Here is a 24,189-nt window from a genome sequence, read left to right on the forward strand (position 1 = left end):
TATTTAATAATATGGCTAAAGTTACAGCTTAAATGTACTTTTTTACTCTTAGGAAGTTTCAGAAATTTTTGCCTGTTCCCCAGCTTGAACATTTTCACAGCTACTTCTGAACAATTTCAGTTTATTGCTGTGTCTTGGCTGTAAAACTGCATTAGAAAGCTTGTGTTTTAAAAATCAGCATCTGCTTGAACATAATAAATTATGGATGCACATTCCTCATACTTAGATTTTCTATAAATTTGCTTCCTCAAAATCTCAAGTCCACCTTACATTTGATCCACAGGTGTCCATTTTAGGAACAATCATAAAAATAAGATGAGCTTGGGGTCCTACTTAAGAAAGGGTAAGGAAAGGATATACTTGTTTTCTTGCAAAAAACAAAAAAAACCAGGCCCATAATGCACATAAATAGAAAACATTAGTGGAGAACACAGTGATCACAGTCATTATTCTGCGGACATGTTGTATTCACTTGCAGCAATTCTGTGACCTTCAGCATGCGTTTTCATTTCACAATAATGCAACACATTCCATTCAACACATTTGCTAACTTCTGTGGATATGCAACTGAATTAAAAACATGAGGAGCATAAACCGTTAGTGCCATCTTAGTGCCACAAGTACCAGTTACTGTCTCCTGTTTATCTCCCCAGTGTGTCACAGATCCACTATTCTGCAGCTTTGTAAGTTTGGCATTTTCCTGAAGGACCAGGAAATTAAAAGTTTTTGCACACAGAATTCACTGCTTTCTAGTGTCTGACATTCATTGTCTGCACCTATGTGCCACTGAGGCTTATCTGAAACTGCCTCTTTGTGTTTCATTTTTCCTGCACGTAATTATGTTTCTTGCACAGGTTGGCAGGGGGTGGTTACAGAGCTGGAGAGGACCCTGTATCACGATAAGGGAAAGCTGAAAGTATAGATGTGTATACAAATACAAACATACAGGCTGTAAAAACAGTGCATCACGTAGGAGGAGATACTGCTGTAGCTACAGACACTCTTGCTCCACCACTGCCTTGTCGCACAGAGCCTGAGCAGGTTCTGGGCTGGGTTAACTGGACTTACACATTGTGGCAACTGAGCCTTCAGGAGCAGATACATCTAACTTGAAAGCAAACAGCAAAACCCAAACCAAAACCCAAACCATTGTGCAGTTCACGATCACATCATCTAGTCCAACATCCTGTATAGTACTGGCAATTCCAGTTTTATGCATGTATTTTTTATTAAAGCCCTAATCTTGTCAGTTTGACTGAAGCACAGCTTGTGTTTTTACTAAAACGTGTCTTCCAGAACAGCATCCAGTCTCAGTTGGAAGCCCGCGAAAGACAGAGTACTGATTACTGCCACTGGGAATCTGTTTCAGTGATTCTCTAGTTTCATCTGTTAGGTATTTGATCCTGTTACATCTTTCTTCCCTAAAGAGCTGTTCAGCACCCAGTATTTTCTTCTTGAGGAGATACCGTCGCTCTTTTCTCCCAGCTTGCTGCCCAGAGTTAACTGTTAAAAGTAAGGATTGATGAGAGAATCCTGTACCTTTGAAGAGATGTTTATTAAAAAAATACTCCAGTTTTTCCATACTCAGATCATGCATCAGACCTTTTCCTTTATTTTCACACTCCTCAAGCTCTTTTTTTTTTTATTTTTTTTTTTTGAGGCCATTGGTCCCAAAGCTCTATAAAAGCTCAAGCTCTATCTCCTTGGCATCTACTACAGTGAATGTTTCTTTGCTGCTTCATCTCAGCATTTCTACTCCTGCTGTTCCATGTGCATACACTTCCGCCAGCTGATGACCAAATCTTGTTTTCAGCCTCTGTCCCCTGGGAATCCTGTCTGAATACCAGGTTTAGCATCTGCTCAAGCCTTGCCACCTGGCTGGAGGGGGTGGAGGGTGACTTGTGCTTTTTTTTTATCAGGATAGAGTGACTGTTGAGCTCATGGCTACATAAAGGGGCTTAGCGGCTTCTTTACATCCACCCTGAACAAAATTTCAGAAAAGTTTACCTTGGGGGTGAAGCCAACTCCCAGGTGAGATGGGGGGATTAAAGGGAGCTGTGCAACCACAGGATGGGCATGCTCTAGCATCTTGCTCACTTGGCTAGAGCCAACCTCAGAGCAGGGACTCCGTAACAAACCTCCCTTATGCTGCCCACTAAATCTCTGCTTTATCTCATCATTATAGTAGTAAGATACAGTAATCAAGACTCCTCACAACTTTTGTCTTAAACCTAACTTGGACATTTCAAATAGGTCTCTCACATGTGTCTATTTTATACAATCCAGTTTGCAAATACTCAGAAAATGTAAATGCTAGAGGTATTCTCTGGCAATGTAGTATCTGTCTCTCCAGCACCAGAGGAAGAGACAATCACTTCCCTACTCCCCCCTTCAGGCCTCTGTTTTCAACTCGAAAATTGTACCAAGTCTTTTGCCACAATGTCCTATTGGGAGCTCCTGTCAACCTGTGTGCCCACAGTATCCCTGACAATCCTTTCAGCCTACAGAAACCCGCCTGCATCTTCTGTTTTTAAATGTATAACTTTACATTTGGCTACATCAAAGTGCATTTCTGTTTGCTGTTCAGGTTACTGGCTTGTCCCATCCATGCAGGATTGTTTTGCTAATCTTATGGGACCTGCAGTGATTTTTATATTTATTTCAAAACTGCTTAAAGTATCAAATAGCAAACAGTCAGCCAATGGTATCAGTAGAAATCCAATAGAAACCTGTCCCTTAAATAATCACTCTTCACTTATCACCATTTTACCAAGAACTGTAATTTAGCCAGTCCTCAATCCCTTCAATGTCAGCTCAGGGTTACAGCCTACTATGATATTTTAAACCAAAGGAGTCTATTTATTCTACACCATTTCCCCAGCCAAATGAGAGAACTCCTCAACAATAACATTTTTGATTATTTTATACCAAATCCTCTTGACTATCATTAGTTTCGTTTTATAGCTTCATATCTGAATCCCATTTGAGCTTTTTCTTTAAAGACTAATATAAATAGTTACTTGAAAACTTTGCATATTGAAACAATATTTCTGTGCATATGTTTTCCTTCCTATTGCCATCTTTGATTTAGCAGCAGTAGCTCCAGGGTAGCTTTGGGTGCTGGAGATTCATCCACTCACTCCATGTCCAAACTCCCTTGGGATTTGTAGGGTAGGTAGATACCTTCATATGGAAGTATTTTTTTCTTAATTCTGGATTGATATTTTGAACGCTGTTGATGCAGGAATACACTGTCTTTGCATAGCTGGAGTCAATCTGGCTGCTGACAAATCTGCTCCAGCACAGAACAGCTGATAGCAGCATTTATCAGTTACTACGTTTTTTGGAATATGTAGGTGGCATAAACAATTCTGCAAAATTTTTTAGAAAGATCTGGTAAAAGCACCCAAACATGATGACACTCAAGAATGATCTTCAGTATCTGTGCTCCCTTTATACACAATTTTTGGCTTCTAGCTTTTCATTCACCGTAAAGAGAATGGTACCCCAGAAAGGCATACGTGCTAAGCAGTGCTCTGCAGTCAGCTCCAAGGGAGTATACTACTTCATTAAAGCTGACAAATATTGTCTTTGTTATTGTTCCAACTTTCCAGAGAAACTATATGTGGCTGTTAAACCCAAGACAGTCTATGAGAGCATGTTTATCTTCAGGATTAATTGCAACTGATTTGTATCCAATGTTTGAGGCCTGCGCAATACCACATCTGCCGTTTATGAGATAATTTGAGAAGCTCAGTTCTCCCACAGCGGCCTGAGGTTGTCTATAAATGTTCACATACAACAGAGAACATTATCGGGCAGCTAACCTCTGCAGCACGTGTACATTTTTTTCTGTTCTGAGACCAAGGATTTGGTGACGCTTACCTGGCAAAGGGCCACATCTCTCTACAACATTAATTCCTGTGATTTGAAATTTGACTTAAAAATTAAATTCTTACATCATCTCATCTTTGCATCTTGCAAGATATTTATTTATGCTTTGGTAGGATATTTTTCACCTCCTTTGTTTGCTAAACACTTTCAGCCAAAGTCCTCGCCAATTGCTGTGCTGTAATAGCTAGGGTTAAGTCTCTTTTGTCCTGCTAATACTCTTCAAAGAAAGTATCTGACAAAAGCAGGAATATTTATTTAATCCTGACAAAATTTCAGAGTTTGAGATACCACAGCTCACCACTCCCTTGTACTTCAATACCAGTTGTCATCTGTTAGGCTGCTCAACTCAAACTGCTAGTATGTCTGTTTTCTTTGGTCTTCACTATTTCATCTCCCTCTTTAACACTAAACTACACATGGCAAATGTAATCCACCAACATATTGCTCAGATTTGTGATAAATTCTTTTTTAACCTAATGGATGTTTCTTCTTTGTGTACATGAAATGTCCACCTTGACTGAATTTTGCATTTATTCTTTCCTGTGAATCATTTATGCAATTAATCCTGCTCTGAGGTTAGCTATTGTTATTACTTCTTGGTAAGCAAAGATGTGAATGTGAACATCCCTGTGAATGCAAATATTCCTTGACGTACAATGTTTTTTCTTTTTCAGAGTACTCAAGATTCTGGACAATCGCTTACATGTTCTCCTGCAAAACTTTTTTTTTTGTATACAAATGGTAACAGCTCTAGTGATAAGCTTTAGCCCCTGCACCTCTGCTGACAATCGTTCGCATCCTGTTGTGCTTTTCTTTGCAGCCTTTTGCATCTATATATCTGACAAAGAGTATTATGTATAAGGGCACATTGTGATCCCTTTGTCCTTTAAAGTACTTATTTTTCTTTTTAGAGAAGATATATTCTGTTTCATAAGTTGTTGGATCAGCTTAGTATCCATGTTCTCTCTGGTAGAGGCATTATTGCTTTGCTCCTTTGATAAAAAGAGCATTGAGATTTGGTCATATTATCTGTGCTGAGACACAAAAGCACCAAAAATATTTTGTTGTAGTGTTTTTTAATGGTATTGCATCTAGAGTATTTCACCTTCTTTTACATTTTGGGCAACATCTACAATTGGAGTGTGACTGCAGATCTGGGCAACTTATAGAAAAACATCCTATCACATCATGTCCTGAAATTATGCTGCATTGCCACTTGGCTCTGTATGTCTCCTGGGCTTGTTTAGGAAACCAGCCATTCATTGCTGCTTCACTGTTTAGTTTTATGAAGTACTCATTTTCATACTTGCAATAATAAAAACAAACAAACAAAAAAGCTATGTAGAGTAAATCACAGTTTTTAGCATTATGTAAAAAAACCCCACCAACAAAGCAGTAGCAAGAGGAACTGAGAAATCTGGTTTTCAGTCCAGCAACAATTATGGAAAAGTTACTCATTTGGAAAATTTATATACAAAAGCAAGTCTGTAAAGCTGTTTCATAGATGAAAAGACACTCTGGATAAACCTGCCTAGTGCAGATTTTGCCAGCCGAGATGGTACTGGTTAGCCTGCCTTAGGCCATTCTCCGGGACAGCAGACAACTGAGAGAGGGTGGCCTTCAAAACCAAGCTGGTTCCATCCAGGTTACATGCTGGGAATGGCCTGTGGCCCACGCCAACTCCATGTATGGGCAACATCTGTAAGACCACTACACTGTGGGGTGGTAAACGGAATCAAGTTTTAATGTGGCATTTCCTAAAGCTGTTTTAACTTAACTAGTAAAGAGATAGTGTCCTTTATCAATTTTTTGAACTGCATCACTTTGTTATTTTCTGTATGTATTTGCATTTCTGCTTTTCTATTTGACATGCAGTTTCTTTGCTAATGTGCCTTCATTTCAGAGTTGTTGCAGGATGGGCTATTTGTGAAACTTCTTTTCTTGACTGTATTATCTGTTTGATGAACTCTCACAAAAATAACTCTCAAAAATAACTCTCAAAATTTCAAATCACCCCCCAAATGAAGACACGACAGTGAACGACTCTGTATACTACCAATTAAATTATACAAATCACTATGTACCTAACTCATAAATAGCATTGCTTATTTTATGACTACTCACACTGAAATGACTTCAGTGCCTAAACGCTTGTAGGATAAAGCCTGCTGAAGCGACTTATATAGAGGACTGACTTAAGCAGTCCAGTTCTGATTTTGTGACAGAGCCAACCCCTCCGGAAATGCCAGCTCTTCGTATTGATTTTCTGACAAATCTCTGACACATCTTCGAGACTTTTTTTCTTCTTTTTTGCTAAAACTAGCAGAAGAAAACGCTGGATTATCCCAAATTCTTAAGAAATGTTTGCCCCCGAGCCCATTATAAAGCAAGCGCCTTTAAAGGAAACCCATGCGTCCACGAATCCCTCCTTCCTCACCACTCATCCGAGTCACTCCGAAAACGGACAGCGTACGTGGTGAAAGGAGGGAATTTCGGTAAAACAGCGGATTCCACTTGACTTTAAGGCGGCCGATGAATTCGGGGCAGCGCGCCTGCCGGCCTACCCCGCCCTCAGGCCCTCTCTGCAGGCCGCCGCCGCTCCCCCGAGCACCACACGCCCCCGGGGTGGCGGGCCAGGCACCGAGCTCTCACAGGAAGCAGGAGCCAGGCAGCGGACACCCCTCCGGCCATCCCTGCCATCCCACCCTTCCCCTCCCCTGCCCTCCGCCTGCTTCGGGGCTCGGCGGGGCGGGGGGTAGTTGGGCGCGCGCCGGCGACCGTTGGGGCAGCCGTTAGACTACAGGTCCCGTGGCGCCCCGCGGCGCGAAGGCGGGGCGCGAGCGGCGGAAGGGGCGCCGCTCGGTGGTGGTGGCGGGGGGCAGCTCTATCCGGGCCTTTGGCGCTTTCCCTTCCTTTCGCGCCGGCGGCCGCTGCGAGGCGGCGGGTCCATGTGCGCACGGCGCGGCGCGGCCCCGGCCCCGGCCCCGGCCCCTGCCCTCCGCCTCCTCCTCCTCTTCCCCCCGCCGCCATGGACCCCAACACCATCATCGAGGCCCTGCGGGGTACCATGGATCCGGCCTTGCGGGAAGCCGCCGAGAGGCAGCTTAACGAGGTGAGGGCGCCGGCGGGGCCTGGGCCGGGGCCGCAGCGATACTGGAAGGCGGCGACGGGGGGGACGACGGGGCGGGCGGTGGGGTTGAGGCAGGCCTGTGTGAGGGGGAAGCGGGGCGGGGGTGGCGGGAGGGGGTCTCGGACGCGGGGAGACGGGGCCGGGGGGTGCGTGTCTGTACCCTCGTCGTTCCCCCCCGCTCCCTCAGCCCCGTCTCCCCGCGTCCCTCGGCCCGTTCCCGCCGCCGAGCCCCGCCTGGTGTCACGGCGGCCTCAGGCCGGGCCCGGCCGCCCGACTCGCATTGTCCCCGCACATGGCAGCGGGGCCTCCGGCCGGGGCCGGGCCAGGCCATGCCATGCCGTACCGGGCGGGGCTGCTTAAGGAGAGCGGAGCCGGGGTATTTAGCGGGAGAAAGCGGTCGGCGTTGGGGAGGAGGCCCCCATTGCCTTTCCTGTCGGTAACAAATTGCCTCCATTGTCTTTCTGCTCAGCCGGGGAAAGGGTGATCTATAGAGGGGTGTTTAAAATCCTCGGTGGCGCAGGCCTCCGGCGGCTCAGAGGCTGGACCCGGTCCTGCCTAGGACTATCTAAGGGCAGTCTTTGGATGTGGAAGGCAGTAATTTGTCAGAAGGAAAGGAGGTAGCAAGACCCCCATCACTTCATAAGTAGTGCAGCCTATTAGCGTAAGAGTGGCCTTGTCTGAGTTCAGAAATAAATCTGATGGCCTGGCGTTATTTGCTGTTCATACAAACTCTTTGGACTCCGGGTTCGGCAGCGCTATTGAGGTAGGTGTGCTTTCTGGGTGTAGTATCGACACGTTCCCAAGAAACAGGGGAAGGCAGGGTTACCAACCCAGATATGTCATCCACTTAGACTACACTCATGTGTCATATTGGGATATAACGAAACTAGCAGGTCCTAGTTCCACAGGTTTCAAATTTGGAAGAAAGTTGTAGTTTTGTTCCACTTAACTCCACCCGGTAGGTGAAAACTTTTATTTATGGATGAGACACAGCCACGGGACTTTTAGGTATTTGGAAGAAAAGCTGTTCTAGTGTTTGACTTGGAGAAAAGGTGATAGCTTGATGAAGGAGGTAAAGGGTAAGCCTGTATGGTGGCTCTCGTGGTGCCTTTTAGTTGGCCTTTTCCACAAATGTTTTTCTTTGTTACTCTTAAGCAGACTTTAGGCCTGACAAAATACATCTAATGCAACAGATGTTTAGTAGAGCTTAGATAAAGGTGGGCCAAATGTTATGCTGGCGGTAGAGGAACTTTCAAAAACTAGAGGTATAGCTTCTCAAATTATATTAAAAAAAGTAATTAAGCTGAATTCCTGTGTAATTTAGTAAGTGAATGGCAAATTAATAATTAATATTAGGTACATTTAAAGTAGCTGTAAAACTACTTAGTGTTTAATTGAGTGTACGAAGTGATTGGCTATCTACCATATATTTCAGTAAAAAGTATTTTAGTGTTTTGTCTTTAAACCAAGTGAAAATAATGTAGTTGTCTATAAAGACAGTAATACATATGAAATCTTAAGCTGGCTCCAAAATGCAATTTTTAATGTTCTATGCATGTCAATATATATAGTAACTTGCTTGAAATCTATTTTAGCTGTTTTCTGCAGGTATTGAGTTGCTGAACATGCAGGAAATGGCGTTCTCTGCCAATTTGGGTCTTCAGCAAGTGGCTAACTTTGTTGCATGAAGGATCGTGCTCACCGGCAACTGGCTTTTGTTCACGATTTTGAATCAAAACATCATGGCCTATCATGTACTACACAAGTATTAAATTAGTATAAAATCCAAATATCTATGCCCCTTTAAAAACACCAGACATGATTGAACTAGTGCACAAGAGTTCTTTGTTATTGGAAATGTAGCTTCACTGATCTTTCACAGACCTTTTGTGATAAAAATAATTGTTAAACCCTAAATCTGCAAATACTCATATGTATATGTAGTTTTAGTTGCATGGTCTTGGTTTTGCATAGGTTTATTGAAGTCAGTTTTGGATTTGCTTGCAGGATACTGGTATAAATTTGTTAACTGTTAGGGCAATTCTGTTACCTGTTAATATAGTATTTCAGGTATGGGGTTCTCTTTATCTGTAAAGATGAAGTCATACATCAGCAAACACTATTCTTGCATGTGGCCAGGCATGCCAAGTGTTCTTATAATTTAAGTTAAAGAGTTGTCCTTGGTTGACCTTTTAGTTTACCTTTAATTTTTCTGAAGTGCCTCTGTTGAGCTGATGAGACTGATTTTCAGTAGAATGGTCATTTTACCTTCTTAGAAAAGAACATGCTTCAGTCAGTAATTGATATTCCTTATTAATAGAATAGTTAAGTATCTAGATCTGTCTTCATCATAATCAACAAAGTTTCCATTGACTGGAGCGGGGAACCAGGGTGTATTATTATTGGTTTGTCCAGGCTTTGTTATTTTTCCTTTGACCTTGGCTAAGTAATGAATTCTTTGCTTTATTTCTTCTTTCACAAAGTTTATCAGGTTGTACTGCCTGCACTTAAAGTACTGTGAGAACTTTTAGAGTTGAGATATGCTTTAAAAACAACAAAAAAAAGGCATATATCTCTGTCTCTTTGTCTTTACTTTCCTCACTGTGAAAATAAGTTACAGAGAATGATACCACTAGCTCTTGTGTCTGACAGCTTCTCATGTAATTCCCAGCTGATGATGTACTCTGAGGTGTTTGCCTGCCTCTATCCCTGTATTACATGGGAAAGCTGTGTTTTACAAGGACTTTGAACCAGGCACTTGAAGCAGGCTACTGGAAAGCAGCAAGAAGATGTTGTTGCCTTTTGAAACAGTCTTCGTACTGTGTGTATAAAGTGTTTCCCAGAAATGGTGATGAAAATAGATATTTTTAACTATGCAGCTATGGAATGACACTCTGAAAATAATACACAGTATTGTTTCATCTTTTAATATCAACATATTTATAAAGGCGCAGTTGCTAGATAATACTTTCCATGCAGGTTTCTTCTTTGTAATTCTGGGGAATTCATAACTGTTACGTATGTCTTGTAAGTAGCAGAGATTAACTCCAGTACATATGAGCTACCAAGACATCTTTTTAGACTAACAACCCAATTTTTGTGTGTGAGAATGTTTTTTTAAAAAAAAAAGGAAAACCAATCCCCAGTAACTCAAATTTTTTTTTTGTTTCAAGTCAAAGCTTAACAGAGTTTGTTTAGGAAAATGTTATTCTGTTGCTCTACTGAGAAAGTTCCTTTCGGAAGTTATGTTTAAGCTTTTTCACGTTCTTATATAAGTGAAAGGGGAGAAAAAATGCTGTAGCTTGTTGACTAGTTGCCATAGCGCATCATCAGTTTAACGGAATACAGTAGGGCCTAGTTCAGTGTCTTTCATTGCCTACTTAATAGATACAAATGTCAGAATGATGGAGTGATTAAATTAAATTATTGGACTCTTAACTACTGGGAGCTTTAGAGTGGAAGGTTGTCAAAGGGGGAAAAGCAAGCTGCTTATTACCTGGTGCCTTTCACCCAGGAATTTACAAGTGCTGAAATACTGTGTTTTGGATACTTTGGGTAGGTATTTATAGCGCTACCCCATCTTTAATTTTTTTAACCTTTTCTAACATGGTCTTCATTTATAACACCTACAGCTATATGTTGTAGTGTGAGTAAGAACAAGAACATAGCATGAGTTTCCTGGCTCTGGTTATCAGATAATGGGTTCTCTTTTAAAGTTACCAAAATTTTACCAGAAGTTCTTAATTATTTCACTTCTCTTACCTTCTGTCTATAAATTTTGGTGTGTGCTAGATGAGGGATGCTTTGGGAAAGGATGGTTTTAAGTTTTATGTATGAAGGCTGGCCGAACCCAGAAGTCCCCTTGCAGGCAGTAAGGAACCAAGGAGCTTTGTCTTCATTGGGAAGAAGTTACATTCTTGATGCATGTTAATCAGTACAAGGTAAAATCCTAGCAGACAAGGGTGACTTGCCACTTTCTCATGACGTGGCAAATAGTTACTGTGTGTGCTTAGCTAGCCTATGTTAAGAGCAGATTCCTTTTTCCTCTGAACAGAAGAGCAAATAGGCTTCAGAACTTGCAGACAGTATTCTGATGAAATGAGCATCAAGGATGTTTGCAAGATCTGATAAGTGTGCATATATTTTTTGTGGACCTTAAACTGGATTTATATATACATTGTAGCTGCATAAGAGGTGGCAGAACTAGCTTGCAAAACCTGAGGTCAGAATGACTTCCACACCTGCTGAGTTCTTAAAAAAGAATTGAAAGAGTGCTACACGGCAGTTTGCTGATTCAGCATGGCCTAATGGTTCCTGACCTTACCTTTCTATAAAAAAACCAAGCTGTTTCATCTCAGTGTAATAGTTGTGTTCACTCTAGTCCTGTTATGGTCTAGATCAAAATTGCATGTAGAATTTTAAAAAAATTGGAATGGGGTATATGCATTGTATTTGTGTTTTTTTCAGCTCCTTTAAAAATAAATTTTAGCCTTTAGTAAACTGTGTGCTACTCCGAATAACTATATAAATAACCTAGGTTCTAGTTCAGCAACATATAGTAAGTACTGTTTTGCTTTTTTGGTAACAGTAAAGGAGGTACCTATAGTAGTGTGACTGTTATGGTACGTTAAATTCTTAACGTTGAAGAAGAATGCACAGAGGTCTTTTTATCTGAGATGAAGCTTGTTGTTTTTATCATTTAGTAGCATGCAGGCTTTGTGTGAGAGATGAATAATTCTAGTATTAAAGATTAATGTAACTGACTTTATCGAGTATCGCTACTGAGGAGAAAGTGCTTTTCTGTATCATAATTAACTGTTGATAGTTCATATGCCATGAACTGGTCTCTTTAATGTTAACTTCAAACTTTGTTTATGTTTCGGATTATGCAGCTGGCATGACAGCTTTTCTCAAAAGTGTGTTTTAGCACATGGCTAACAAACCAACTCTGGCAGGAAAAACTGCAATGAAATATGCAAAAAGATTGTGTGTTCTGGAACAGTGATTGATATTAACGGACAGTGGTGCAATGTTTGTGGTCTGATAGAATACATTCCTCAGCTAGCAAGGCTGCATAGCAAAGATTGCTCTTGGGAAAAGTCCCTGAATTGTTTGGCTCTTAGACAACGAAGTCATACCAGTGACACGGCATGTTGGAGGGTTTGTAAGGGGGAAGAGCTTGAGATCAGTTTTGGTTTTGTTTTTTTCAAATGTTGAGTTACATGTTGGGAAACAGACTTTGACAGAGCCTTTTTTTTCAGTTATTGTAGTTCTCTGAATTTAATGTTTCTTTAAAAGTAGTATTTGTAAACAAGGAGCAAGAGAATAAAAGACAAAGTTTTATGGATGTCAAAACTTTAAAGTCATAGAAATTGTTTCTATTCTCCATGCAGTTTAGCGTATGTGATAGCAACCATTCTGAAATCCTGATCTTGATTCTTGCGTGCTGGAGCTGTGGGACTTCTGTGTAGAATGACGCTACTGCCAGTGGCTTTTCCTGAAGTGGCATCAGTGCACCCAATTCGTCTGGAGATTGGGGCACGCACGGGCCAGCAGAATCCTCTACATTCAGATAGTTCCCTGACTGACCTTTAATGAATCTTTGCAGCTTGCCTTTTGTATAGTGAAGTATTCTGGTTAATTACATGCACTAAAATAAAAAGCTAGTATTTATATAGAATATGTACCTAAAATAGGTGTGTTCTTTCTGGATGGGTTTTTTTAGCAGTGCTGTCAGTGAAGAGGAGCAAGATGTCCTGAGAGGAAGCCATCTTTGGCAAGTAAAAATACTAAAGATTAAAGTAGCTGAAATGGATGTGTCCAGTATTTTTTAATCCTGTAGATACAAAATTGGCACCTACGTTGTGTCTTATATTAAGTGTAGTTGTTTCTTCTGGGTGCCAATAAAACGTTGAATGTTCTTCTTAATAGTAAAGCCAAACAAGGGAGCAAGTGACAGGTTATTGTAGTACCTGGATTTTGGTTTGACTATTCAGTACATACATGCTTTCACGTAGCTGTCCTTAATCCTCCCCACACTTCAGTTTCTCTAGGATCACTTTCCTTTCAGTGGCATGGGAAGGGGGTCATTGTAAAGAATTTGGAAGTCCTTTATATTCCATATAGAACGTGTAGAAGTGGTAATGTAGTTATGAACTGAATGGATTAAGAGGAGGCTTTGTTTGGAAAGTACAAGGTATTTTACTTATGCTACCTTGTGTTAAAAGCACAAATTATTTCTAGTCTGAATCTCTGCTTTGAATCACTAAAAGTGATAAAGTAGCACATCGTCATGGTTGGTTGGTGTCTGATGCTTGAGATGTTAATAAGGATGAACCTGTAGATTTTTAAAAAGAGCAAGGTAATGGTATAGATGTTTTGGTCCTATCCTTTAAAACTTGTTATAGTTCAAAGAATCCAGTGAAAATATATTAATCCCACTTACGAATAGAGTTGACATTTCTAGGGAGCTTCTGTAGCTTGCTATAGGCTCAGACCTGGTTTATTTAATGAAGAAAAGATCATTCTTTGGTATTTTATTGAATTTCAGTGTGTGGCAGTTTTGTACACTGCTGTCTATTTTTATTGCTTTTTGCTTTAAAGCCACAACATTTTTGTATTAAATTTGTTTTGTTATTCCTATTAGTTCCTTGATAGTTCTTGAGCACTTTCCATATTTTTATTAGAAGGGTAGTTGTCACTTATCATGAAAAAGGCAAAGTAATCCTTCATTTTTAAAATTCTAGGATTAAATGCTTTTCAATTTCCAAATATGAAATACATTGCAAATTTTTACTATTGAAAAGGTAGCTGTTAAGTTTATCATAGTCATTGTGGAAAGACATCAGTTTACACTTCTAAGTCCATTTTATGCAGACTGCAATATGGCCTTACTTGTAGGTGAATCAAAGCTTATTGAAACTGAAAGCTTTCTTCAGCAAGTTCATAATAACACATTTAAGTACAGGAGTACTTCCATGGACATTAATATTAGGCATATAATTGAATACTGTGCTGAATTAGGGTCTAATGTCAGTAGGTATGTGGTGCAGGCGAAGTATGTCTATTAATGTTACTTAAGAAAAGAAGGAACTTAACGGACTTGGAACTTTAGAAATTAATACCAACAAGTGAATTTTATTTTAAATGTATTTATTCAACCATTACTTGACAGTTGACAACAAAACCTTTTTTTCATTTGAAAGTGTATTTGCTTCTTCAGGACTTTGGGGATATCAGAGGGACATTTCAGTTGGACCAGATACGAGTGTTGCTTCTGTGGTGTTTCTGTAGCCTGTAGGCTTTTAGTGCACTGGATGAATATGTACAATGATGCTGTAATGTTTTGGGGAGACTTTAAGTTCATTCTTCAGTTAAAATCAGTTTTAAGTAAGAGGAGATAGAAAACAAGCTACAATAATCAAATCTTAGTACAAATGTGTGAGCAAATGTCATGTCCCAGGCTGTCCCTTTTACACATGTTTATACTAGAATGTGTAGGAGATATTTGGTAGGGAAAGTTGAAGTTGGAGAGAAGAACCTGTTGCTGTAGGAGTGAGCTGGGTGGTGTAACACACTTAGAAGGAATGTTGATGTCGTTTCATACCACTTTTGCTCATACTGAAAGAATAGAAAGATAATTTCTGATTATTTCCCGTTATGATATTAATTTGCTCTACCACAGTAACTGAGACAATCGCTTGGTTTTGATAAATGAATAGTGTAATTTCAATGGTTTTTCAAAGTATTAATATATTTGCTTTATGTAGGGAGTAATAAACTGAGTAACAAGTAGATAAGAGGTTTTCCTAGGAGCTTAGTAGGTTAAGTTATGTAGATCTATGCAGATGTTTTTGATGGAATTGCTGCAAAGGACATATGAAACAATATTGATGTGTTGGTGAAGATAAAGCAGAAATATATCATGGTAATTTGAATTATGGAGTAATTAGGTTAGAAGGGACCTCTGTGGGTCATCTGGTCCAGCCCCCAGAAGCAAAGGTAGGTTGGGATTTGTCCAACTGATTTCTGAATATCTCAAAGGATGAGGTCCCACAGCCTCTGTGGGCAGACTGTTCCAGACCTTGGCTGCCCCTATGAATTTTTTTTTTTCCCTTTTGTAAAATAGGAATTTCCCTCACTGCAGCTCATGTGCATTGGCTCTTGACCATGAGGAAAATTATGGGTTTTTCCAGTTGTAAAAGGTAGAGTTCATTTTTTAAGGATCGCAATTCACTCTTCCCAGGGAAGTTAACATCTCAAGCTTTTGATATTTAGCAAAGGCAGGTAAAAGACACTAATAAGGTTAGTTTCCTCGTATTGAAAACACAATATAGCATTTGGTGTACAAATGACATTTCTCTTACTATTGTAAGGAAAACCATGTTTTGTTTTGCTTGTATGTCAACTCTTGGAAAGTTGTTCCTCTGTGGATGTCACTCCATTTAGGTCTCCGTATTGTTGGTTTGCTCTTGTACAGGTACAGGTATGCTGACAGTTGTGGTGGTAATGCATAAATGGTCACTTGAAGCTGTTTTTTTAGAAAGAGGAACTATGAGCTGGACAGGCTTGCTCAAGGCTGGGCTTAGTTTTAAAACATAACTGCATCTGTTTCTTATACTATTATATAATGAATTCATACCTTCTTAAAGGTCACTGTAAACTTGCTGCACTTGGGTTTTTCTGGCTATTTAGATATTCTTCTTTCAAGTAAGTTTTTGTTCTGAATCAAGAACATGTTTGGTGACTGCAAAAGGCTGATTCCTGAAGCCTGTTTAATGGTTTCTTCAACTCTATTACCTTAACAGTAGGGTTTTTTCTCCCCCATGCTGTCTTCAGAATACACCGAGCATGAAACTTTGGAATGATTTGGCTGGTTAACTGACTACTGTGAAACTGTCTGAATTGCTTGTGTTCTATTGATTGCATTATATCATTATAAAGATATTGTAAAACCTAATGGGAATATTCTAAAACTATGACTAAATAATATTCTTTTTTTCTCCTCTACAGGCTCATAAGTCAGTGAACTTTGTTTCAACTCTGCTTCAAATCACTATGTCCGAGCAACTGGATTTACCAGTGAGACAGGCGGGCAAGTTTTCAAATCTTTTTTCATTGTGTCTACTTTAATGGTGCATACACACAAGCATATATGCAGATACTGTTAACAAATTCTAATGTTTTTAATCTCAAATAATCAAAGTTGTGAGTCACTCGAATTACAGTCTTCATGAGCTATATCTGGCATCATACACTGAATAGGGAAGAGAGAAAGAAAGGATGGCTGCTCTTCAGTGATTGCTCCCCTTTATCTCTAGTGAATAATGATCTTTGGGCAAACAGAATGGTTTATGATGCTAGTGCACTTGGTCCAAGGAGGTAATTTAACCTTGTACTAGTAATGCTAATATTTCTAAACATTTTACATAGAAGAAAACAAATTGTCTTTTGGAGCCCTGCTGATGTGCATGAGCCATCAGTAAAATTGAATATTGAATATTAGCAACTCCAAACATCACCTTAAAGCTCCTATGATTACTTGATAGAGGTTTCCAATACAATACTTCAGTGGTTTTTCTGACACTTCAGGAAGTGTGATCTTGATCACCTATTTGGATCTTCCACATAGTGGACTATTCTAAGTTGTAGCATAAACCTAACTTGCATTTTTATTTTATTGCTTGGGGGTACCATTCAGATAATGAATCAAAAAAGTTACTGCTTAACATGTATAACATGCAAAAAAAAAGGGGAAGGTTTGAAAATAACCTCTGAAAATTCACCGTCTGTGTAAGCTCATTAAAAACCAAAGCAGTCTGTAGAGAGTGGACACAATTCATACGATCATAGCTTACAAACAGTACACGTTTTGCATAGCAATTAATGGCATGATAAATCCTACTGAGGACAGACTGAAGTCTGCATCACTTCATTCATGTAATAGCACGTATCTGCTGAGTGTTTCTTACCCTTGCAGACCCCTTCAGAAACCCTTTGGTTTCTGAATCTTCAGAAGGTGCATATGAAATTTGGGAAGAGAAGTTGCTTTATAGATTTGCACATAGAATTAGATTAATAGTAACTTTGCTATTAGTTTGTCATTTCAGATTTCCTGTTGCATTTTGTAAGTCCTTTTCTTTCCCAGTGCTGTAATCTATGTTCTGCCACATAAGCAGTTTGGATTTCGTTGTCAAATGGTAAATGCAGGCATTTGTGCCAGCAGCCTGATTGCTACAAAGTGTTGTGGCCCATAACCTTTGTATAAAGGAGCTCTGTTTCTCTTTATCATTCACTCCTGTATCACAAACTTAATTAGATTTTTTTTTTTTTTGCTTACAAGGGACATTTTAGATAGTCATTAGTATTGATTAGCTCTGTTTTAATGAAAATACTGAGAAAGTTCTAAAGGATTTTTCAGAGGTGTATTGCTAAAATGTTCCACAACTATTTATCTGTAGCACAGATAAAAGTAATACATTTTGTGCTTTTATATGAAAACACATTCTTTGCAGAACTAAAAATGCAGACATCCAAATAAATGGGTAAAAGAGTATCAGCCTAGCCAATTATTGGGTTAATAATTTGCATGGCTTATGTATTTTCATTTACCTACTCAGAAGTGGTCAATGAATTAGTCATTTCAATCAGTTTTGTTCTAAAATAGATTTGTTTGCAAGATGTGTGTTTGTTTTGTAGTTTGAATGGCTATCTGCTGATTTGCCACTTCTGTCTCACAGGGGTTATCTACTTGAAAAATATGATAACTCAGTATTGGCCAGATCGTGAAACTGCACCAGGAGAGATTCCACCTTACTCCATCCCAGAAGAAGATAGACACTGTATTCGTGAAAATATTGTAGAAGCCATTATTCACTCTCCTGAGCTGATTAGGTATGCAGTTTTAACCTGTTTGTGAATTGGCTGTGGTTTCTGACTTTTGTTTGTTTTCATAACTAAGATCACCTGTGTGGTAAGCATTGTTGTCATACACTGCATCCTAAGCATAGAATTAGTGTAGATGGCAAAACGGTTTTCAGCTTGTGCAGCATGTAGAATTTTCAAGTTCCTCAAATGGAGAATATTAAGCAGAAAGTACAGAACCTAAACCTTTTAAACCACACTTGAAATAAGTCAAAGTTTGGGCAATATTAGCTGTTTCAAAACCAGAAGAATATTATTAAAATAATAGTAGTAACTTACTTAATCATTGTGCATTTCATTTCTAGAGTACAGCTTACTACTTGCATTCACCATATTATCAAGCACGACTACCCTAGTCGCTGGACTGCAGTTGTGGAGAAAATTGGGTTTTATCTTCAGTCTGACAACAGTGCTTGTTGGCTTGGAATTCTTCTTTGTCTTTATCAACTTGTGAAAAACTATGAGTAAGTTTGTTTTTTTTTTCTACTATATGAAACAGCAGAATTGATATATTTGTATTTTTTCTATTCTGTGTGTATATTGTAACCATGTAGAATTGTGTGTGGGATTGCACAAAGGTGATAGAAATCTAATTTTAGAATATATTCTTGAATACTTGCTGTACAGATGTTAGCTCGTATATCTTCTCCACTAAAATTACAGAAAAACTGCCTTTGCAAAAGGTTTGAGATCAGAAAAAAGTGGATGTTTTAAAGCCTTAATTTGGTGGTAGTTTTTAATGGATTGATAGCAGTAAAAAAAGTCTGCTCAAAATAATGACTTTCGCACAAAATTATTATTTATTTAAACCAGGTTTAACAACAACAAATTGTACTCTAGGTGTCAGTGGCAGTAAACATATAAAGGTTTCAAAGTGTGAAATCTTGAATGTTAGGAAGTTCAGAATTAGTTGATTGACTTTGATATGATAATTTTGATAGCCTCATCCAACCTGTTGTAAGAAATCTTTATCAAAGGCCACTGTTCTCCTATATGTAAGGCACTGGGCTAGGATACAGGTGAATGTTCTTTGCTCTGTATCTGGTGTTATGCTCAGAGCTTTACAGTTCAGGTTGCACTCTGAGAAGTTATGTGGAGCTTAGCGGCTGCTGCTGATGTGTAGGAAGCTCATTTGAGCTGGATCAGAGGAAAGTGCAGTCCTGGAGTCAGGGAATTGCAGTGGTGGAACTGATGGAATCCACAACTTATTCTTTCAAAGCACTGTCGTGCATAACACTTATATTTCAGGTACTTGATTTAAAATGTTGCATTGAAAAAATGTCCTTTGCACAAATCAGAAACTGAGTTTTCCTGAGCAGCATTTAATCCTTATATTTTTAGGTTTCTATTTCAGAAAATACACGGAAGTTATATAATTGGTCAGGATTTTGGAGCTTAGTGTTATGTAGTAGTTTTTTACAGAACATGCCATCTGGCAGCAGATTGAGTAGGCTTTATATTATATTTCTGCAAAATGGCACTGTTTGAGAGGCTGAGCATTGATCTTTAATATTAGTGAAAAGTCTTCCAAAATGTATTTAAAACAAACAAACAAAACCCCCCAAACAAACAAAAAAACCCACAACAACAACAAAAAACCCCACAAAACCCCGAAAGAACAGCAAACCGAACCAAAACCCAATCTCCTAACCCAGAATCTCCCACAGGAGTCCAAGAGTGTGATAGTATTAATTGCTTAATCAAAAAATAAAGCTGTACAGTCTTAAAGTGGTATTTTTACTTTGTTCTTATTGTCATCACCAGCATGGACAAGATCCTCTTCTCCTGTGATAACTCTTGAGTCAATAATAATGTCTTTAGTCTTTGTAAGTCAAAAGTGGGGGGGAAGATTTCAAAATGCGGCTTCACTTCCCTTCAGGAATTTTGAAATATTTTGAGAAAGGGAATGGAGCCTTGTTTTCAGTATAAGCAAATAGGTAGACTGTCACCAGCGTGGAAAGGTCTGAGGCACTATTTCAAGGGGTGTTGCAATCAAGGCCTGCTCAGAGTCCACCACATAGCCTTGAAGCATACATTCTCTATCAAGTTAGATTTGGGAAAACTAAATGGTAAGATGTGAGAGACGTCAGTGGTAAACTGAGAGAGACTTCACAGTTTGCTTTCTTGAATGTCAGTGACGTAACCTAGCTTCTGGAGGTACTTTGATAAATTGGAAACTTGAATAATTTACTCACTAGCCCAGCACCTACCATTCTTGGCAATAAATGTGTACCTTTTGCTTGCGATTTCTGTAGTGCTCTGATAGCTTTTTGCTGTAGTAATGGTGTGGCTGAACATGATGTAGTAGTATTCAGTGAGTAAGTTGGCAGGAGTGCATTACCAGCAGAAAACTAATGTGGATATATATTGGAGTAATGGACACTCAGCGGTTTTCTAACTTGCCTTTTAACTGTAATGTTGTCTGGCTATGGCTTTATTTCAGATTCTGTAACAAGAAACGGCTAGGGATTTTTTAAAATCACATGTTGTTATGAACTGTAATATAACCTATTGGTGTCTACACCGGGGAAAGATGGACTTCTAAAATTCAAAAGCTACCTGAAAGGTCTACAAAACTTGTTTGTTCTTATCTAAAGGTACAAGAAACCAGAGGAGCGGAGTCCTTTGATAGCTGCAATGCAACATTTTCTACCAGTTCTCAAGGATAGTTTCATTCAGCTCTTGAATGATCCATCTGATCAGTCTGTCCTCATCCAGAAACAAATCTTCAAAATCTTTTATGCCCTTGTCCAGGTAAAAAATATGCTTTGTGTATACTTGATCAGTAATTTAAAGTGTTATGCTTTTGCTTAAAATAGTAAATAACAGAAATACTAACAATATTAGATTTCATCTGCATCATTTCCCCTACTACTGAATCGGTGCTCTGAATTGCAGGGTTTTGGAACGCTTGATTGAGCTGTACTTCTACTTTTGTACAGTGCTATTCCTGGTTGGCATTATATAGAACTTATGCATGCCGTCCTCTAAGGTAGAATGTTTGCTAGAAAACCAATTAGAAAATCAGTTTTCTAATGACAGGTTTAGAGGACAGCCTTCATAGAATTGCCAGTGTAAATACAGCAGCTTGGAATGAGTGTGTTAATTGCTTCAGAAATTAGTGTAACATCCATTTAAGCAGTGTCTTAGCATTGCATAAATGGAATGGAGTAAAGACCTCTAGCACCTTTGAAGATACTGGGGACATAGACTAGGTTGGTTTAAGTTCTTTAGCCTGGTTTTCAGAGTCATTTGCTAATCTTTCTTGGTAGCTAAATGTAGACAAAGATTTGAAAGAGCTAGAATTCAAACTGTGAAAGTAACACTATTTTCAAATTGCTTTATAATAAACTTATTTCCCCCCCTTTCTTTTTTTAAGTACACCTTACCTTTGGAGTTGATAAATCAGCAAAACCTGACTGAATGGATAGAAATCTTGAAGACTGTTGTTGATAGGGATGTACCAGCTGTAAGTGGCTTTTGGCTGTTTGTCTTTAGGCTTAAATACTTTTAATTCATTCAAATATTGAAAAGTTTACCTTTTATTTCTGCAATCTTTTTTTCTCAATAGGTGCCAAGAAAACAATTTTTTAAGCTAAATAGGGTGTTATAAACAGACTAGACACATTTTGAAAATATATAGCTTTTATGGAAGGAGTTCTGTTTTCAAATTATAGCACAACTTATTTTGGTTTGTTTCAAGAATTTGTTGACCATTTATGCAGCATGTATTATGGGATTTATTTGTAGATATGCTGTACTTTTAATAAGATAGAAGTACAAATGGCTGGTTAAAAGCAAAATATGCTATATAGTTGTTCAAAAGACACATAGTTTGAACTCTTTGGGAGTAAGTGGTAAATAAACTTTTTTTTTCCCCCTCCATAAAGGAAACCCTTCAAGTTGATGAAGATGACAGACCTGAGTTGCCGTGGTGGAAATGCAAGAAGTGGGCTTTGCATATCTTAGCTAGACTTTTTGAGAGGTATTTTCTTCTGCGTTATTACTTTTTAAAAATCCAAACAAATATTCAAGTTGATAATATTGCTGCACCCTTGAATTTGCATACTTGTTTCTAATTCTAGGTATGGAAGCCCTGGTAATGTTTCCAAGGAGTACAACGAGTTTGCTGAAGTGTTCCTGAAGGCATTTGCTGTTGGTGTTCAGCAAGTAAGAAACGCTGAATGTGGGGGGTGTTAGGATAAATTTAGTTAGTAGTGTTTTCTTATTTCATTGGTTTTTTTGAAAAGGCTGCTTCTTTACAATTGGGGTTTTTAAAGCACATTGGTATGGAAAGCACTGACATCTGTGGGTTAAGTGAAAAGAATGATTTAAAAAATGATTCGTTTTCTGCATAGGACAATCCACTGAAAATAGCCTATGCAGCATTGATAATCTGTAAACAGAGTAAATACTCTCATATAACAAGCCCTCAGATGAGCCTCAGATAAATGCTATCAGTTTTTCTCTTTCTGGAAGAGATAGGTATAATATTTACGTGGTGTAGCTGACCTTCTTACCTACCCTTTTAACTCTGATGTTATAGTAGTTCTTTGACTCAAAGTCAGTAAATATTGAGCATTCTAGTCTTCTGGAAAAGCCTGATCAAACAGAGGCTCTCTTACAAACAGGTGAGTCTGGTCACTTTCCACTCAACTCCCTGCCTGGGAGTTGCCACTTAAACAAAGCACCTTCTGAACTATAGCAGTTTCTAACCTGACATATTAATGTTATGCCAAACTATCCTTGATTTACCTTTATTGGAGTAACTTAATGATTCAGGTAGTCCTACCACATGGCAGCAACCTACAGGTTTTCCTGAAGGGACAGAATGGATTGGTGGGGCAGAAATTGTCATCTGTTTGTCTTATACTGCGCATGTTTAAAGTCAGTAATTTGAAATTTTTGAACTAGCAAGAAAATTCACATGAATATTGGGAAATATTTTGATCTGATTCTCAGCACCAGGCTTTACTGCTGACTTCTGTTCTTTTGAAACAAATTTGTTTATAAACAAACTTCAAGTAGCTTTTTGTAAAACTTCATGTATTGGCTCATAAATCCCTTTATATTAACGTGAATAGGCTGTAAATGTAAGTAGACTAGTCATTGATGAAAATCTCAGGGAGCGGAATGTTTTCTCCGAAGCCTTTGTTTTAATCAGGAGAAGAACAGTTCTTAGTTCAATTTCAGTTTTCTTAGTTTTCATTCCTAATGAAATTATAATTAATTACAGGACTTTAAAAGAGGAAAAGTAGGGAAAGTATCTCTTAAATACATGATTTTTTGAAGGTCACCTGAAGTATTAAAAAGGAAAGAGCATTTGTCACAATGGGTGTTAGGAAATAAATCCCAACATTCTACTCGGATAAGTGGAGTCAGCTTCACCTTCTGAGGTGCTCATCTGTCACCTGTAGGTGATATCAGATGTATATCATTTGTGTCGTCGTCTCCTCCCACTCCCTCCCCCCTCCCCCCCCCCCCCCCCAAAAAAAAAAAAAAAAGAAAGAAAGAAAAAATCCAGTACATTTAACATTAGTTTTTGCTAAACTTTCTTAACATTCACCAAAACAGGCTGGACTGCCTAGGTGGAATACCTTGATTCTTATCCCTTGCGTTAGGAGCTGTTTTGCTCAAGATATATCTCATTTTGAAAGACCTGATGAACCAGAACTAAGCCCTGGTCGAACACTAATGCCTGGTTGTTCCTTGGCACAGTAGCGCAATTTTCTTTATTTGCCCTGGAGCCTCCATCCCACTTCCTGCTTTTCCTCACTGCAACTCTTAAACCTTTTTTTAATCTTCTTGATTTCTTTACTTATTGCATCTGAATCATGAAACTCCTTAGATTTGTGAAAAGGCAAGACCAAAATACTTGTCCTAAGTAGCGTGGCTGCAAAGACCATTTGTTAGACCTCAGCTTTGTCCTCATTCCCAAAGACTATTCCCCATCTCTTCACTGACTATTGATGAATTTAGGCTTTTCTGTGTGCTGTCCTGTTACATTGGAAAATCTCTCTTTCAAAGAAAAAAAAAAACCCCAAACTTCAGATCCTTCTAAAATTCAACTACACCAGCAAAGTGGACCTTCTTGTGTAAGCTTTTCCCCAGAGAAGATTATATTTGTTAAGTTCCAGTTCGCTGAAGATCCAGGATTACTACTTTTGCCTAGAACGAAGGACCCCTAATTTATATTTTTTAAATCTTTCCTGAGCTGCTGTCATGGTGTGACGTAGGCCATA

General features: G+C 38.9%; 1 protein-coding gene across 1 annotated transcript in view; it reads left to right on the plus strand.

The window, feature by feature from the left end:
• The first annotated feature begins 6,748 nt into the window (after positions 1-6,748).
• Positions 6,749-24,189, plus strand: part of IPO7 (importin 7) — a 37,785-nt gene continuing 20,344 nt past the window's right edge. The window contains exons 1-8 of the mRNA XM_064452687.1: positions 6,749-7,006; positions 16,037-16,118; positions 17,764-17,917; positions 18,253-18,411; positions 20,545-20,701; positions 21,327-21,416; positions 21,838-21,932; positions 22,033-22,117. Of these exons, the coding sequence (XP_064308757.1) occupies positions 6,923-7,006; positions 16,037-16,118; positions 17,764-17,917; positions 18,253-18,411; positions 20,545-20,701; positions 21,327-21,416; positions 21,838-21,932; positions 22,033-22,117 (906 nt within the window). The 5' untranslated portion in view covers positions 6,749-6,922. The remainder of the gene's footprint in view (positions 7,007-16,036; positions 16,119-17,763; positions 17,918-18,252; positions 18,412-20,544; positions 20,702-21,326; positions 21,417-21,837; positions 21,933-22,032; positions 22,118-24,189) is intronic.

This window comes from Phalacrocorax carbo, chromosome 5, assembly GCF_963921805.1.
Source record: "Phalacrocorax carbo chromosome 5, bPhaCar2.1, whole genome shotgun sequence".
In the NCBI taxonomy this organism is placed as follows: Eukaryota; Metazoa; Chordata; class Aves; order Suliformes; family Phalacrocoracidae; genus Phalacrocorax; species Phalacrocorax carbo.